General features: G+C 35.8%; 1 protein-coding gene across 8 annotated transcripts in view; it reads left to right on the top strand.

Moving 5' to 3' along the window:
- The window catches only part of LOC131689708 (protein lifeguard 1-like), a 389259-nt gene extending 372066 nt beyond the window's left edge, over positions 1 to 17193 (top strand). For all 8 annotated transcript variants that reach the window (XM_058974981.1, XM_058974982.1, XM_058974984.1 and 5 more), the window contains 3 exons: positions 16009 to 16208; positions 16263 to 16511; positions 16561 to 17193. In XM_058974981.1, the coding sequence (XP_058830964.1) occupies positions 16009 to 16208; positions 16263 to 16511; positions 16561 to 16920 (809 nt within the window). In that variant the 3' untranslated portion in view covers positions 16921 to 17193. The remainder of the gene's footprint in view (positions 1 to 16008; positions 16209 to 16262; positions 16512 to 16560) is intronic.
- The last annotated feature ends 1056 nt before the right edge of the window (positions 17194 to 18249 follow it).

Below are 18249 nucleotides of genomic sequence, written 5' to 3' on the forward strand. Positions count from 1 at the left end.
ATTGAAATTTTGTTATTACAAGCAGCAGAAAGTGGCTTGTCAAGAGCGTTGGATGGTAAGTGAGCCACTTGTAAACAATACCGTCGCTTTCACGTAGAATGGCACAACATCAAAAGTTATTTGTAGACAATGATTCAATTTACAAAAATCGAACGTTTTCTAACGATTCGATATAGGTGCTCCGTTTCAAAAATTTCGGCCAGAATGTTGCCTGTTTTTCTAAAAGTGAAAATCTGCTATTGTACTGAATGAAAACCTTCGATTTTTGCGCTGATTGGAAATAGTTGTGACTAGTTGTGTAGAATGTTCAATTACTGAAAATAACAGATTTTGTGAAAGCAGTGGTTGGTCCATACAATTCGATTCCAAGCGAGCCAGACTAGTTTTCGTTGGAAGGTCCATCTCTGACAATAGAAATAAACTATTTTATTTTGAATTCAACTACAACTTCCTTGAAAACAGCACAGCTAAAAAACTTTTGGAAAAAACACGCAAACCTAAATTTTCCATTATAATCAAAATTAGTGCCCCCACCGCACAGCATCATCAAGATTGATAGTAATTCAAGCCGGGAGGAAAGAGGTTGTAAGGCAATGGAAAATTTCATGTATAATAATAATACTTTATAATTGGCTGGTTCTGAAAACAACTTGTTGGTTTGTGGTTTATTTTGGGTCACAATTTAGGCCCGCTCGATTTCTGATAGCTGTGAATTTTTCGCAGGGCGACAGTTTCTGTTCGGTAGCGATGAGGCTTCTTAACGCCAACCGTGACTGGGGCACTTTTACACGGCCTTCGTTGCCAACCAGCTCCTTGTCAAGGACGACGTCTCTGTACAGCCAGCATCACTGCCATGAAAGCAAAACATTGATTTTGAACCGAATGATTAGACGCTGTATTTAGTTACAAAATGTCGATTTTCTGAATGATATGATATTAAATCATCCCACAAGATGCAAAACGTCGTGTGGAATGCTTGAATATCGAGCATAGTGCCGAACATAATTCTTTGTTTGGGGCTTTATAGCTATAACGCCCCATATATGTCGGTCGCTGTCAAACTCCATATGATAGTATAGGGTTGCCAGGGGGCTGTTGCCAACTGCTTGCGGGGAGCCTTTCCTCCGGTGGACTTACGAGCGGTCTGTTTGGTACAGGCCATGTAGCGAAAAATGCTGATCTGCTACTTCTCTGATGCTGGTAGTAGGACGACGGTTAAACGCTCGTTTGCGTGCCTTCATTCATAATAGTTCAACAATATTTTCAAAGAATGTTGTAAATTGTCAACTTGATAATTCCAAAAATACTTTAAATAAACTATGAATGTGCAAAAGACGACAAAATCGCATAGAAATAGCTTATTCCAGAGCAGAATTTACCGGTCTAAAGTGTATTCTACTTCACTCCGGTTATGTCTCTGACATTACCCACCCATCTTTTTTTATCAACACATTATTTTGTCTTTGAAGTGAACTTATATATTGATTTTTGAGAAATAGTTAATTTATTATAGAGGTAATTCACAAAATGTTCTCAACATCGAATTCCTTGAATCACGTAGATGTGTTTTCATACCCCGATATTAAAAATCGGTTTAGTTTTGCCCCTAAAACACCAGTAAAACAATGCTCTGTATGAAACAATGTCATTTTTAGTTAGTGGAAATTGGTAAGCGAGGAATAAAAATACAAAATGTTTAATATCTCCGCCGCTCGTACACGGATTTTTATAGCTTGTTAGAAAGGTATTTTTACAAGCTTTCTATTTATGTGCAGTTTGTGGGATTGCATTGTTCGTAAGTTATTTGCAAAAATCCTGCAGCTTTTTGACAAAATCGCCCATATCTCAGAAAGTAAACAACATATCGAAAATCAAAAATAATAGTGTCAAATGGCAACGTTAGGCCTTTCATTTGAAACTAGTTTCATTAAGATCGGTTTAGCCATTGCTGAGATAATTACATGACAATTTGTACATACATACATACACACACATACAGTCATTGTCTCAATTTGTCGAGCTGAGTCGATTGGTATATGAGACTCGGCCCTCCGGGCCTCGGAAAAAGTTTTCAAAGTTTGAGCGAATCCTATACATTTCTTTTGTAAGAAATGTAAAAATCGCTGTTTTAAGATCTAAAAATTGTATTAAAAATGCTTAATAAAAAAGGAATCATTAAAGTACGAAAAAACTTAATTACGATCAATTGAAAAAAAAAATTAAGAAAATTGATTGAGTAGTTTTTCGGCAATCGTGATCACGGAAAAACCATTTCTAGTAAGACGACATTTCGAAATAATCGAGTTAAAAATTTCAAATTACTACTGCTCTTTGTAGACGAAGCGCGCTTGGAAGCGCTGTAACTTTCGATCTATTTCTCGGATCTCTATAAAAATTTGGGAAAACATTCTCAAGGAGTTGTACTTTCAGATAAAGTAATAAAATGATTTTATGTAGGGTTACCAAATGGGCTGAAAGCGAAATAAGGACATCTTGAATTTTGACCGAGACTAACAAATTTTACTCATCTTTGACTAAAATGTGTTCGGTTGAGTGGTGTTAAGAAAAGATTTCCAATATTTTGCAGAATATTAGGTCGTGGCATCCCGTGTTACATTTGAAATTCGTATGGATAATAGTACGATAAATCCTATTTTTTCATTTTTATTTCCAAAAATCAAAGTTTTTCCTTAAGTATAGAACTTATTGATTAAAGTCCATGAGGTTACTAAGAAATTTGCCGACTTTGCTAGAAAGTGATACCCTTTTCTAAAATTCGATGGTTCGAATTAGAGGACAAATCGTTTTTTTTCTGTCAGCGCTCAACAAGACGAGAACATGAAAAGTATTAGTTTGTAACTTTTTTTCAAGCAATAAAATTAATCAATGTTTTTTTAATCATTATTCTGAACATAACAAACCAAAAGACTATAAAGAAGTGAACAACTAAAATAGCGAGTAAAATGTTTCATTTCAACTAAGGACATTTGAAGTAAAATTAAGGACGCTTTCCCAAATCATCGAAACTAAGGACATGTCCTTTAAAATAAGGACGGTTGGTAACCCTATTTTATGAGAAATGAAAAAGTATTAACCCCTTAATAAAAATATGCTTAGTAGCTAAATTAGACAATATCTTCTCACAAACTGAGTTTTATTGGATTCTTAGACGATTATGACTTTCATTGGTTTAATTTTCTATAGAAATACACTGAAGAAAAAAAATCAGTTTGGACAAGGAAAAGTTTTTTTTTCAAATAACTTTTTTTCTTTGAAAGTGCCCAACTAGAATTTTTGACGGTAGGTAGGGGGAACATAATTATCTATCTTGGAACAAAATTTCATCCACATCCAAATGGTTTTTTGTAAATCGACTTTAAATTTTTAAAATCGATTCTTTTTTCAGAGTAGAAGTCAATGATTTTTTTTTCAATATTTTTATTCGAAAATTTGACTAATTTTGTAAAAACCACTCCTACAACATTTTTTGTAGGATTTGTCATTTTTAGACTATAACTATTTGAAAAAATTAGTAAACAAAAGTTTGGCCCTTTTCAAAAGACAGTCTAGATTATTTTCGGAAAAACAAAGTATGCAAAGTGGCTTTTTGTGACCAAGTCTTCATATACAGAAAGTTTCATTAAAATCTGAGAGAGTGCTGCCTACTCGGAATACGATTTGGCGCGAAATTCGTCTATAACACACTTAATAATTACCGTTTTATTAACTCACATTTCGTCAAAATGTATCTGGCACTAATCAATCCAACATTTTTATCATATACTATACTGGCGCTAGAAGCATAATTGTCCCATGTGTATAGGGATTCCCATAGCACATGGGACAATTATGCTTCTAGCGGCAGTATATGTTTCTAGCAATTGTGGCCAGCATAACAGCCAATTCATCATTCATTTTAAATATCACAGATGAGGACAACATGGATACCATTTAAAAGGAAGTGAGGCCATTTTGAAATCCAAGATGGCGGCCTTTAGTTACCAAGAAACAGTGAAAACAACTATCAATATGGGTATCATTTAAAGTAGTCATAAAATACCGGAATTTCTTAATTTAGGACATTTAAAAAAAAGATGGCGGTTTCCGGTAACCATCAAAGTGAAAACCATAATCAATATATATCTACATTGCATTTGCAAGGCTGGTCAGTAGATGACGGAAACTGATGATTGAGGACATTTTGCAATCAATCCAATATGGTGACTTTTAGTTACCTCAAATCAATAAACCCATCTTCGATATGACCTGTTCATAGCATTCATATCGAGCCAAATCTTTTCGAATTCTTTCTGAAAGAGAACATCGACTATTCTCGTGTCTGTAGACTGTGCTCGTTATGTGTTCCTATAGAGCCAGTGTGGAAGTATTTTACCCCTTTACCATGTCTTCGGAATTGTGCACAGGAAAATATTGGTAGAGGTGCAAAGAAAATAGCTGAACTACATATTTGTTTTGTTTTACATATTATTATAGCATACTGCGGTTATCACATTTCTTTTTCAAAATTTCTTAAATTCACAGATTTCAGACGAAAGATAATGAATCTAGTAATAACAGCTTATTGGAACTGGTTGCAATTAAAAACGTTATTTGGTAGTAAGTTCATTTATGTTTGTTGCAAATTATGTTGTTCTATTATGTTTTGGCCAAATTTGCTAGAAACATGTAGTATGTGATAAAAATGTTGGATTGATTAGTACCAGATAAATGTTGGCGAAATGTGTGTTAATAAACTGTCATTATTATATGTATTATAGCAACATATCTAAATATGACAAAGAAATTGGCTGCACTGCCAACCTCGCTAGCTGCATACACTCATCTGTCATCTGGCACAACCCGGTCAAAAAATGCGGACGAACATGGTCAGGCGATTTAAACAGTTTGACGTTTAACTCAACTCGCCTGTGCTAATTGCCCCTAGGAACAAATGCAATTTGCGAATGCGATTTAAAGGCAATTTCAACACAGGCAAATTTTTTGGCGGCTGAAAAGGACTTGGTTGTTGGTTGCGTATTTCAAACATGGCGGTTCATGTTTGGCTTAATCTTGAAATAGTTTTTTAAACGATTGGCGTGTTCTCGCTTGTATTTTGTTTGTCTAGAGCACTTCATTTAGCCAACGAATGTGGGAAATTGTGGAATCGTGTGTAAATTTAGTGGAACAAGATATCTGACCTAAACTCTTAATAAAAGTAAGATAGTGGTAAGTTTTGGTGTGCAATGCCATTTTCACCATTGATTCTTCCTATAGTTTGGTGGTGATTACCTAGTGTAGTGATAAGTTTATGTGAGTAGATAATGAATCCGAAAATAAGTAATATTTGTAATTTGTAGGCAATTAAGGGCGATTAAATGGCGCGTTCCCTGGGCGATTTGGGGGCGATTTAAGGGCGGGTAGAGCCGCTAAAAAATGACGGCGGCAAATCGCCCAATTGTTGCATTTAAAATAGTCCCCTAATTGCCAGCAATTTGCAATTAACGCATCCGAGTTGGCAAATAGCCCCCCAGCAAGTTGCCCTTTTTAACTGGGAAGAAAGGCAAGCTAACCAAAAATACGAAGCGAGTTGTCTCTTCTTGTCTTAAGCGGACCCTACACAGGACAAGAATATTGTCAATAAAAGTATTGTCAAGACTGCTTCAATACGTCAATCCCATCCCATTTCTACATGATCAATATTTTCAAGACACCCTTACACGATCAATATATTGATCAATAATCGATTTATTGACAATATTTCTGCACGTATAGGGTCCGCTTTAGGTTTACCCGGATCTCATTTGACTGGTGCTCACTGGTAAATTGAAAGCGGATCTATTCGTTTGAGAGGATCAAACGAAGGAGGTTGAATATGAATTGCGACTCATTTGAAAGCAACGGTGAGTGAAGTGCCATGAACCGAGCTTCAGATAAACTGATGCGTTAAATGAATATGAATGCTAACGTAGACGACTGATTTACCGCGTTCATTCAGTTTCGATTGAATGAAATGAAATTTTACTGCACTGCTCATCAGTCATTGCGAATGTGGTGATGGAGCGATTGGAACAGAAGTGCATAGCATCATTAGAGAGAATACAAATACCTCTAATGATGTACCGTCGGTACGTAGATAATTGCTTCTGTGTGGGCAACAGGGAGCACATTCAAGAAATCTTTGGCTCGTTCAACAATTTACACATTAAACTCCAGTCCACCATTGAAGAGGAGGACAAAGGGAAATTGAGATTTCTTGACATGATGCTAAGCAGAAACCATGATCGCATCGAAAGAGCATGGCTACATAAACAAGCGGATGGTAGATATCTGGATTTCAATTCAGAGACTCCCTATACGCATAAATGCAACACGGCAATTGCGCTCGTAGATCGAGCAGTTAAGCTCTTCGACTGTAAAAACCGGTCAGCGGCAATCGAAACAGCCAAAAGATATTGCGAATAAACCATTACCCGTACTGGTTTGTTCGCAAAATTCTGAAAGATCGGGTCCATAGACACTATAATTGCCTACAGCCGAATAAAGATACGACTGCTGAAGTGGCATATGTAGCTGTGCCATACGTCCTGCGACTAAAACTAGAGAAAATTCTAAGAGAACACGATACAAAACTTGCTTTCAAGCCGAAAGGCAAAATAAAAAACAGAATGTTTTCTAAGCTGAAAGACCCGATCCCACCAGGGAAACAGAAGGACGTGGTGTATTCGGTTCCGTGTGGAACAGGCGTACATAGTATATTATACACGTTATATATTATACTTATTATACATGATTTGGTGAATTCGGTGTTCATTAAAACTCTTTGAAAACTGTCGAAAAACTGTTCACAAACTGTTGCTTTATTTCGTCAACTTAATCTATTTATACTAACTAATACATGTAAACCTTAAAGCTAATTTTCCTATCAGATAGTTTCGTTCTAATGGGCGGGGCTTCGAAAGCTCGCCATGAATGTTTCTTATGTCTAAAGTTACTTCTATGGCTGTTCTATGGCTGTCTCGCCAGTGTGCGTATATGTTTATGGAGAAAGGAGGGGCTTAGTCGAATAGTCAGTTCTCTCTTCGTTTCACATCGGTATTTTGAGCTGACCTTGATGGCTTAGTCGGTGCTGTCTGTCTTAATGTTTTGTTTGTTGGAATTTGCTGTCGTATGGCTTTACTGGTCGGAAGGCATGATTTATTACGGTCAAAGTTTTCGTTCTTGGTTTTGGACTTAAGTTTGTGTTGTTTTTATTGCGTGCTAGAAACATGGATATGTTTTGAGATTTGGACGTAAGTTTGGTTCTGCGGCTTGTATGTAGATCAGTTTTCCGGTTTGGATGTAGGTCTGTTTACGAGGTGCTAAAGATGCAGGCCTGTTTTAGAAATGTGTTTGTTTGATTATTACTAGCTGTGAAAAACATAGTTGTTTGGTACTGTACATGTTGCCTTTTGTACGAAGTTGGTTTTTGTGTCAATGGGGCTACGTGTTATGCTTGGAATTCATGGTCTGAGTGTTTGATTTATTTAAGCGCTGTCAGTAATTTTCGTGTGCTATGGTTTCGTCATGTTCGATGTAAGATTTTCGAGTCGTGGGAAACTATCGGCTTGAGATGCGATGAGGCGTCGTAGGTTAGGTCAATTGATATTATGTTTGGGGTATGGTTGATATTGGTGTAGTACAGGTATAGTACAGGTATAGTACACCATCCTCCTTAAGATCAAGGTATGGTGTAGTGAAATGAAGTCATAGCTTGATGTGGTTGTGTTGGGATTGTTTGTTATTTTGTTGCTAAGGGTGTATCTGTTATAATAACTTTGGTTCCTTAATGTGTAAATTGTAACAATATGATTTGATGTTATACATGATTACGTTTTAATTAGTCTATTTTTGTGTACTATTACTATTTTTTGTTTTGGCGTTCATTATTTGGCAATTTGGGTCTAAAATCTGTTTTACAACATAGGGTCCTTCATAGAAAGGGTCTAATTTTTTTCTGTTTTCTATTTTTAAATAAACTGTATCGTTAATCTTCAATTCTATGGGGTTTGTATCATTTTCTGCTGTTTCTGTTCTCTTTATCTTTTGTGTGTACAATCTATTTTGTGCTATTTCGTGTGATTTTGGTAACTTAAATTTCAATTCGTTGTTGTAGTGTTCGAAGTTGTATACCGGTTGAGTTCCTTTCTCAAAGATTTCTTGTGGTAATTTAGCTTTGTTTCCGAAAACTAGTTCATGGGGAGTGAATCCATGGTCTGAATGTGGGGTTGTAGTATAATTGAAAGTGTAAAATTTTAACCATTCGTCCCAGTCAGTCTGGTGTTCATTAATAAAAGATCTTACATACTCGTTTAAACATCTGTGATTTCTTTCTAATGCGCCAATTGTCTGTGGGTGGTAGGCTGTACTGAATCTTTGTTTAATTTGTAATGTTTTGCATATTTGCTCAAATATCTCGTTATTGTATTCGGTACCTTGGTCTGAACGTAACACTGAAAATGTACCATATTGTAATATAAAATCGTTTACTAGTGCCTTGGCTACTACGTTTGCTTCTTTTGTTGCGACTGGTATAAATACAACTTATTTTGTTAAATTGCATTGTATACTAACTACATATTGGTTATTGTTATTGCTTTTTGGTAATGGGCCTACAGTATCTATTGATATTACTTCAAATGGGTGAGATGGAGTTGTTGTGATAATTTGTTTTTCTATCGTGTGTTTTATTACTTTGTTTCTTTTACATAGTTCACAGTTTTGGACTAGTTCTGCTATTGTTTGTTTCATATTGTTCCATTTGTATATTTCTCTTAGTTGTAAGTATAGTCTGTATTGACCTATGTGTCCTCCGGTCGGTGTATTATGGTAATCGTGTAGAATTTTCTTGATTTCTGTACTTTTCGTTATTAATGTTGGTGGTTTATATAGGATTATTTCTATCAAATGTACTTGTGCATTTGATATTATTTTAAAGTTTTCAATTGATATCATTTGGAATAATTTGTCGTTAATAGATAGCGCGATTTTTTTGCTGTTTAAGGTTTTTCAATGTTTCTTCTAATTTTTGTAGTGCAAACTCTAACGTTTGACTTCCGTTTAATACTTGTTTAATTTGCGCGATGTATTTCTCATTTTTCTTTATAATAAATGTCATTTCTTTCTTATTGATTTTTGTTTCTAGTTCTAATAATTGGTTAGTTTCTGTTGGGTTGTTGGTCATGTACGTCGAGAGGTGATCAATCTCTTTCGGTACGCCTTCTTGTTGTGCTAGATTATTTAATGGTTTACGAGTCATAGACCTCGTTGTTACTTTTAATATGTTTTTTAGTTCATCCGATGTTGTCACTATTCGCGATAAAGCATCGGGTTCTACGTTTCCTTTGCCTGGGATAAATTCTATTGTAAAGTTATATTCTTCTAAGTCAAGATGCATTCTTGTTAATTTAGAAGTTGGGTTTTTCATTCCGAACAAATAAACTAATGGTCTGTGGTCTGTCTGTACTGTAAATTTTCTGTCGTATAAATAAGGTTTAAAGTAGTTGATAGCCCAATGAATGGCTGTTAACTCTTTCAAAATAACAGGTTTATTTTTTTCTCCTGGTTCAAAAGTTTTGCTGGCATAAGTCACTGGTAAATTTCCATGTTCTGTCTGTTGAGCTAAAACTGCTCCGCATCCTATGTCTGAAGCATCTGTCGTGAGTATAATTTCTTTTGAAAAATCTGGGTATTGTAGTATTGTAGGTGATAGCAAACAATTTTTTAAGGTGATAAATGCTTTTTGGCAATTTTCTGTCCATACAAATGTTGAGTTTTTCTTAAGAAGTTGGTTCAAGGGGTATGCTATTATGGAAAAATTTGGTACAAATTTTCTGTAGTAGTTGCAAAAGGCTACGAATCGTCTAACTTCATCAAAATTAGTTGGTATTGGGTAATTCAGGATAGTGCTAAATTTTGAGTCGTCGGGTAACATACCTTGGTCTGTTATCTTATGTCCAAGATACGTCACTTCGGTGTTGAAAAATTTGCATTTTTGAGCGTTGAGTTTTAAATTATAGTATCTCAAGCGTTCAAACACTTGTAAATTTGAAAGGTGATGGTTTATTGAGCATCCAATAACTACAATATCATCAATGTATATGAAAGCTAATTCCGATGTTAAGCCTGCCATGGCAATTGTCACCATACGTTGAAAGCTGTTTGGGCTTATATTCAGTCCAAATGGCAATCTAGTGAACTGATAATGTCCACTTCTTGTTGAAAATGCTGTGAATATTCTGGATTCTTCTACGAGGGGTATTTGGTGAAATCCTGACATAAGATCTAGAGTTGTAAAATATTTGGCTCTACCAAGTTGGTTTAGAATATTGTCAATTCTTGGTAATGGAAATTTGTCTGCTAAAATTTTCTTGTTCAGTTGTTTAAAATCGACAACTAGACGCCATTTTTTGTCATTATTGTTCGGTTTTTTGGGTACAAGCAGAATTGGTGAATTATAAGAAGATATCGAGGGCTCTATTACTTTATCTTGAAGCATTTTATTCACTTGCTTATCGATTTCGTCGTATTGCGAGTGAATTGTTTTATAGTTAGGTATGTAGACTGGAATATTATCGTTAAGTGTGATGTTCTGAGAATAGAAATTATTTTGGGTTACCTCTTATTCGGGTAGGCAAAAGATATCTTGATATCTATTAATTAATTAATTCTATAAACTCGTCTCTAGCATATGGCGGAACTTGTTCCAGATTAATGTTCTTGAGAATAGAATTGCATCTATTATCAATTTTATTTTTATTAATATTATTATTGCTGTTACGGGTACTTAATATAGAATAATCACGTAAAGGGCTTAATGTAGGATTAAATTGTGTGTAAGGTATATATATATATTGGATAATTGTTCGTATTTACAAATTTTACAAATGGTTTTGTTGCGGATATTATTGAATTTCCACAGAAAACACCTTGACAAATTTCTTTGGAGTGTACTACCATATCCTCAGAAATTCTTAAATGTGGTATTCTTCTAATGACTTCACTACGGCTAGGAAGTATGAAGCCTTTATTTAAATTTTCTTCTATGGGTATTGATATTTGTATATTTTGTATATTGAATGTAAGAATCCAACATTCATAATCGATGATACATTTATAATTGGCTAAAAGTCACGGCCTAAAATTCCGTCAGCTTGAATCGGCAAATTAGGGTTTACTAGATGAAAATCGTGGTTTAGTTTAAGTGTATTGTTGAAACATAATGTAGTATTAGTTATTCCTAAAGTTGCTATGCTATTTTCGGTTATTCCGGTTAATTTAATTTTATTACTAGTATTTACATGTTGGTCTGGGTGGATATTTTGTGCTTTGAACAATGAAATATCTGCACCTGTATCAATGATGAAACTACAAATTTTATCTCATGTCATGTGCACTTTAACTTGAATAAAATTTGATGCGTTTAAATTAAATGTCAGTATAGGTAAGCCTTTCGGTAACAGTTGTTCACGTGGTCGACTTCTGTGGACACCTGTTACTGGGGGGCTAAAAAATGGTTAGTATCGGGGCTAGCTGGTAATATTGCTAGTTGTTGGTTGTTAATTGGTGGTCTTTGCGTATCGTTTGCTGTTGTTTGTGAATGGTGTGATTCGTTGGTGTAGTACATCTGGGCATTTCTGTTGTACCTGTTTGTGTTAAGGTTAGAGTTTTGATACGGGCTTTGATACTGGATTGTGTATCTGTGCCTGTTATCAAAGCTTGGTGGGTTATATCTGTTATTTGAAATTTGGTGGAAATTCCTATTGTTATTTGGAATTTGGTGGAAATTCCTATTGTTTGTAAATTAACCTCTTTGGGCAGGAGTGGGATACGTTGATTGGTATCTTCCCTGGGGGTTTTGATGGAATCTTTCGTTCCTTTGAGGTTGGTACATGTTATTGTAATTATTTGTAGGATATCTACGTGGGAAGCGATTATTATTTTGGCTTTCCATTCGTCCGGCATGTAATACAATTGGGTTTTCGTTTTTGTTGTCGGTTTGTTCGTTTTCTACCATGAGGTTGATAGCTTCTTCTAGAGAATCGAATTTTCCCATTCTTAGCATCATTTTCGTTTCTCTGTTTGATGCGGTATTGATAAGTGCTTGGATCGCTGTTTTTCTTGAAATTTTCTTGGCTGTTTCGTCGGGGATGTTTTCATGTACATATGTTTCAGCGAGTTTTTGTGCTAGTTTATCTATTTGTTTTGTGTAGTTTTTGATGTCCTCTGAGGGTTTTAGTTTTAGGTTTTTAATGTCGCTGATCACAAGGTCCGAGTTGCCTTTTTCTGTACAATTCGTTTGGATTTTAGCGATTAGTTCGTCGTATTCAATTGGATTATTGGTAAAAAGATTTCTCGCTTTACCCGTCATTCTGGTCATAATTATTTGTATTGCAGCCAATTTGTTTGCGGCTGGTATTATTGTTTTAGCTACTTTGACAGCATCCACGAACGATCTAACTCCTTCTGGGTTACCATCGTACATTGGGATTAGCTGTGCTAAGTGTGACGCTGTTTAGGTGTTAAATGCCATTTTTGTTTTGTTTTTGTACTTAATGTACCATAAGATCAATTTAACTAAGATTGTAAATTTTATTGTGTTAGTTATGTTGGAATCACTGTCGTATTCTTTGTCGTTTATACGACTTTTATTTAATAAGTCTAAGCTTTTGTTATAAATTATTTGAAGGGCTGAGAATGTCTCAACTTCTTCATTCCATTCCTTCCCTTTTATTCTGTGTTCAAAGGTTTTTAGTAATTTCTTGTATTCTAAGTATATTTCCTCCAACTGAGTTTTTTTCAGTTCTATACTGTGGAGTGTCCTCGATCTATATTTACTTTTATATATGTTTTTATATTCACGTTTTATATGGTTCTCGATTTCTTTTAATCTGTCCATAAAACTTCTATGTAGTTTGTTATAATTTGAGAATAATTTGAGTATAATTTGATAATTAGATAGAATGTATTTTTATTATATCATTTTAATGTGTGTTTTTGAGTAGTATATATGATAGTATTATTAAAATTTTATTGTAAATTTTTTTTTCTTCACATTTTCTCTAGTTTATATAAAATTTTGGGTACGGAGTATCACTAGCTTAGAAATTCCTCGTATTTACTATAATGTAGGGTGTAAATTTGTCGCTTGCTAGGGCAATTAGGAAATAGTATAATATCTAATTTGAAATTCTTTTCTTTTCCGTACTTTTTCCAGTTTTCGAATTCATCGGCCTTTTCGACTATCTTGCTTTGCCTAATTATTTCGTCGAAGAAGTCGACGGTGTCGTTTATCTCCTTCTCTAACTCTTTGTCTATAAATTTGTTCATTGTTACCTTTTGTCGTCTTCACGTACTCCAGGAACTCGTCCACTAAGTCTCCTGTGGGGTGATGTCCATATTCCGGTCGTTGAAGATCCTCTTCTTGTTATTGCTCATGTTCGCGTTTAAAAAATTTTCTTTTATTTTTGTCCTTGTGGACCACTGTTCCCTACTGCTCTTTATTACTGTCTTTTTAAACTATTGCGACGCTTCTGGCGGCACTTGTCGCTACCTTTTCGGTATAGTGCTTATGCACTTTTGCGATTGTTTTTGATATCACGTAGCTTACTGCTACCACTGCTAAAACACATAGTGCAATACTTTGGGCACTTTGGTGTTGCTCAGTGTTAGAGGTGTTGGTGGCGGCGTCTGCCGAAAACCAACCCATTATCTATACAAATTTTGCGCACTTCGCACCTTTTTTTGTCTTGAATGTTCATCACTTGGTATTTTGTTTTTTTTTTTGCGAAGAACGACAACGGGGAATAGATGTCCTATTCCTAAACCACTGGTCTGTGCATTACTAGTCTTTACATCACTGATTGTCTGGTGGGTTTTTCATATTGTGCTGCGTGCATTTATGTTCGTGGAAAGAGTACACTTCAGTCAACAAGTAGTAATGTTCGATGGTGATTACCTTTTATTCCATCTTTCACGCGTGCTACTTTCACATCACTCAAAAAAATACACTTTTATTCGTTGATCACTGATAGTTTAAGACGTGTTAGCATAGTTGTATGTAAGTCGGAGAGCACTGGTTTGGCAATTTTTGTTTAGCACTTAACTTTTTTTTGCTCTGATTTTTGCAGGTTTTTTTCTTACGGTCGCCATATATTATACACGCCATATATTATACTTATTATACATGATTTGGTGAATTCGGTGTTCATTAAAACTCTTTCAAAACTGTCGAAAAACTGTTTACAAACTGTTGCTTTATTTCGTCAACTTAATCTATTTATACTAACTAATACATGTAAACCTTAAAGCTAATTTTCCTATCAGATAGTTAGTTTCGTTCTAATGGGCGGGGCTTCGAAAGCTCGCCATGAATGTTTCTTATGTCTAAAGTTACTTCTATGGCTGTTCTATGGCTGTCTCGACAGTGTGCGTATATGTTTATGGAGAAAGGAGGGGGTTAGTCGAATAGTCAGTTCTCTCTTCGTTTCACATCGGTATTTTGAGCTGACCTTGATGGCTTATTCGGTGCTGTCTGTCTTAATGTTTTGTTTGTTGGAATTTGTTGTCGTATGGCTTTACTGTTCGGAAGGCATGATTTATTACGGTCAAAGTTTTCGTTCTTGGTTTTGGATTTAAGTTTGTGTTGTTTTTATTGCGTGCTAGAAACATGGATATGTTTTGAGATTTGGACGTAAGTTTGGTTCTGCGGCTTGTATGTAGATCAGTTTTCCGGTTTGGATGTAGGTCTGTTTACGAGGTGCTAAAGATGCAGGTCTGTTTTAGAAATGTGTTTGGTTGATTATTACTAGCTGTGAAAAACGTAGTTGTTTGGTACTGTACATGTTGTCTTTTGTACGAAGTGGGTTTTTGTATCAATGTGGCTAAGTGTTATGCTTGGAATTCATGGTCTGAGTGTTTGATTTATTTAAGCGCTGTCAGCAATTTTCGTGTGCTATGGTTTCGTCATGTTCGATGTAAGATTTTCGAGTCGTGGGAAACTATCGGCTTGAGATGCGATGAGGCGTCTTAGGTTGGGTCAATTGATATTATGTTTGGGGTATGGTTGATATTGGTGTAGTACAGGTATAGTACAGGTATAGTACAATAGGACAAACGGGAAGAAGGCTGGAAACGAGAGTACCGCTACCCTCAAGCACAAGAACGACACGAAGAAATAATATGCGAGAGCTGGCATAGCCCAGCACACAATGCAAGAAGGACACATCTTCGATTTCGCCAACACCCGGATACTGGAAAGAATCGAAAACCAGGAGAGCAGACTAACTACAGAGATGTTTCACACCAAAATTCTCGATGAAGAAAAAACAGTAAACTTACAAAGAGAATGTGGAACGTTCTGAACAACGTATGATGTTCTGGTCACCGAGCTTCGTCAGGGTTGGAATAACGAGGAACGCAGACAGTCGAGGAGTGATCGCCCGCCTAGCGGTGAAGAGTGAACGAGAGCTCGAGTGAATGGAGGATGTGTTAGATAAGATTATGTGAGTTGATTGTAATTTGTCATTGTTTTGTGAATGCTAGCTTTGTAATTTTTTGTGAACAATTTGATGTTAATGTTAATGCTCAATACATGTTTGTAGGCGTCCGACGATGGCTGAAGAACAGTAAGCCGAAACGTTACATGTAATAATGGTAAAGTTTGCTGTTTTCATTTCCACCGAGAAAAGTCAATAAGTCCATGAAATAGAAGTCAACTATGTATACCATATATAGCACAGTATGTATACCAGCACCAAACAAAACTTCATAGCTAATTGACATATCTTTTCGGCCATCGTTATTGTTGGTGAATACAACCCAATTCACGGAATGTTTATTTTCAGCCATTTGTACAATCGTATTGTATTATTTATTAGGGCTTAAACCTAGTAGGTCATTCGCTCTCAATTGCTGCAACTTTCAAGCATTTACACTATTCTGACTAATAGCAGTTTTTCTTTTAATTGTAAGGTTTCCCACCACAGCCTGGCTTTGTACAGCCTGGTTTTCCACAGTACCCTCCACAAAACACTGAATACATGGGACAACCACAAATGCCACCCGCAGGCTACGGAGCTTACGATCCGGAGGATCAGAGTGGAAAAGATTTTGATTTCACAGATCAATCAATAAGAAGAGGTTTTATTCGTAAAGTGTATTCAATATTGACGGTATTATTATGATTATTTGATTAACGTGTGGATTGATTGATTGTATTATTTTAGGTGCAACTCGGAATTACACTCGGATTTATCGCATTATTCATGTATCATCGTCCTACAAAACTTTGGGTTCAGCAACACCCAGAAATGTTTTGGATTGCTTTGGGTGTTATGATCGTAACCTTATTATCGATGGCCTGTTGTGACAGCGTTCGTCGAAAGACTCCGATGAACTTCATTTTCTTGGCTATATTCACTTTGGCGCAGTCATTTCTGCTAGGAGTTACAACAGCTAAATTTAGCTCACAAGAGGTAATTATTTCCGTTTATTAAAATAGTAATATATTTAGTTGTTTTGTAGGTGCTTTTGGCGGTCGGTATAACAGCAGCTGTTTGTCTCGGATTAACTCTTTTTGCTTTTCAAACCAAGTGGGATTTCACAGTAATGGGTGGTGTTCTGTTTGTAGCAGTTATCATTCTTATGCTGTTTGGAATAATTGCTATTTTCTTCCCGGGTAAAACTATTACAATCGTATATGCAAGCATCGGTGCTCTTCTATTCAGCGTTTATTTGGTATATGATACTCAGATGATGATGGGTGGAAAACACAAATATAGCATTAGCCCGGAAGAGTATATTTTTGCAGCATTGTCTCTTTATTTGGATATCATTAACATATTTATGTACATTCTTACTATTATCGGAGCAACCCGCGACTAATGGTTAATATGCAGTTAAAAACTGGATAAGATTCTGTTGTACATTATCTATTTTTCTTATAAACTAACAAAATTAACTACTGAGAATCAATTTTGCTTATCGGCGATAATTCAATGCCCTTCAAATGTATCTTCAAATAATAGAAGCAAAGGTTTTACAGTTACTGTACGCTGAGTTCTTAATAGTTATCGCGAAAAGATTACCTGTTATTATGTGTATAAAGTATAATATTAATGTATTTTAAAGTATACAAATAAATAAATAAAAACAAAAGTGATTTGCTTTGTTATTTTACTGTCTTTGCGAAGGAAACCTAAAACCCTAACGCTGAAAAGAAACTCTGGTCTCAAAGGACCGATAAAAGTAGGGGAATCTGTTCGGTTGTCGGCACACTTTTGTTTTTGGCTCACGACATTACTCCAATTGAACAATATATGGGAATAAGCATACCAATGGAAAGCTAGAGGCCTTAGCTAACAACTTAAAAAAGTTAATAAAAACTTAGTAAAATGATAATTGCTTACCATTTTGAAAAATGTGGTCGGTTATCGGCACCCTAAAAAAATTAAAGGGTTGTGTACAGGACATTAAACGGTGGCATTAAAAATGTAGCATTTTTCAAGAGCGTGCAAATGAATTTTATCTATCACACGACTCACGTTCTTGCTCACTCTCCTGTTTTCATATGTTAAAATTTGATGTACACCCTCCACATTAAAACATAATTTATTGCAGGTCATTTAACGGTGTGGCATTATCATTTGGAGCCACCCTATGAACACCACCACAGTAGAACTCCATCACAGTAGAGTACCACCCTGTTGAAAAAAGTAAACCTTTCATTCAAGAAAGAAGCGTAACCGTGAAAGCACGCTCAAAGAATAAAATAGTTATTTCGCTAAGTTATCGCCGCGGTTTTGTTCGTTTAATCGATTTGTCCCCCACAATTGGTAACCGCGACGCGCGTGGTTCCCGCAGTTCCTCAAGGCTTTACAGCAAACGCAAATTTCAAAGCTGAATTCAAATTTGCAGGATTTTCGAAAACGCGACATAACTTCAAACATGACTGATCCGGACGTCGCAGCGGCAACGGCACATGTTTCCGTAAAGTTACCGGACTTTTGGCGGAACGATCCAAACATGTGGTTGGCCCAGGCTGAAGCACAATTTAGTCTGGCCAATATCACAAAAGACGATAACAAATTCTAGTATATTATCGCTAAAATCGACCAGAGCGTCATTTGCCACGTGTGAGATCTTGTATCGGCCCCATCGGAAGAAAATAAATATAAGGCGATAAAGGACCGACTGATTGCACGCTTCGCATTA

The sequence above is a fragment of the Topomyia yanbarensis genome, chromosome 3, assembly GCF_030247195.1.
Source record: "Topomyia yanbarensis strain Yona2022 chromosome 3, ASM3024719v1, whole genome shotgun sequence".
NCBI lineage: Eukaryota > Metazoa > Arthropoda > Insecta > Diptera > Culicidae > Topomyia > Topomyia yanbarensis.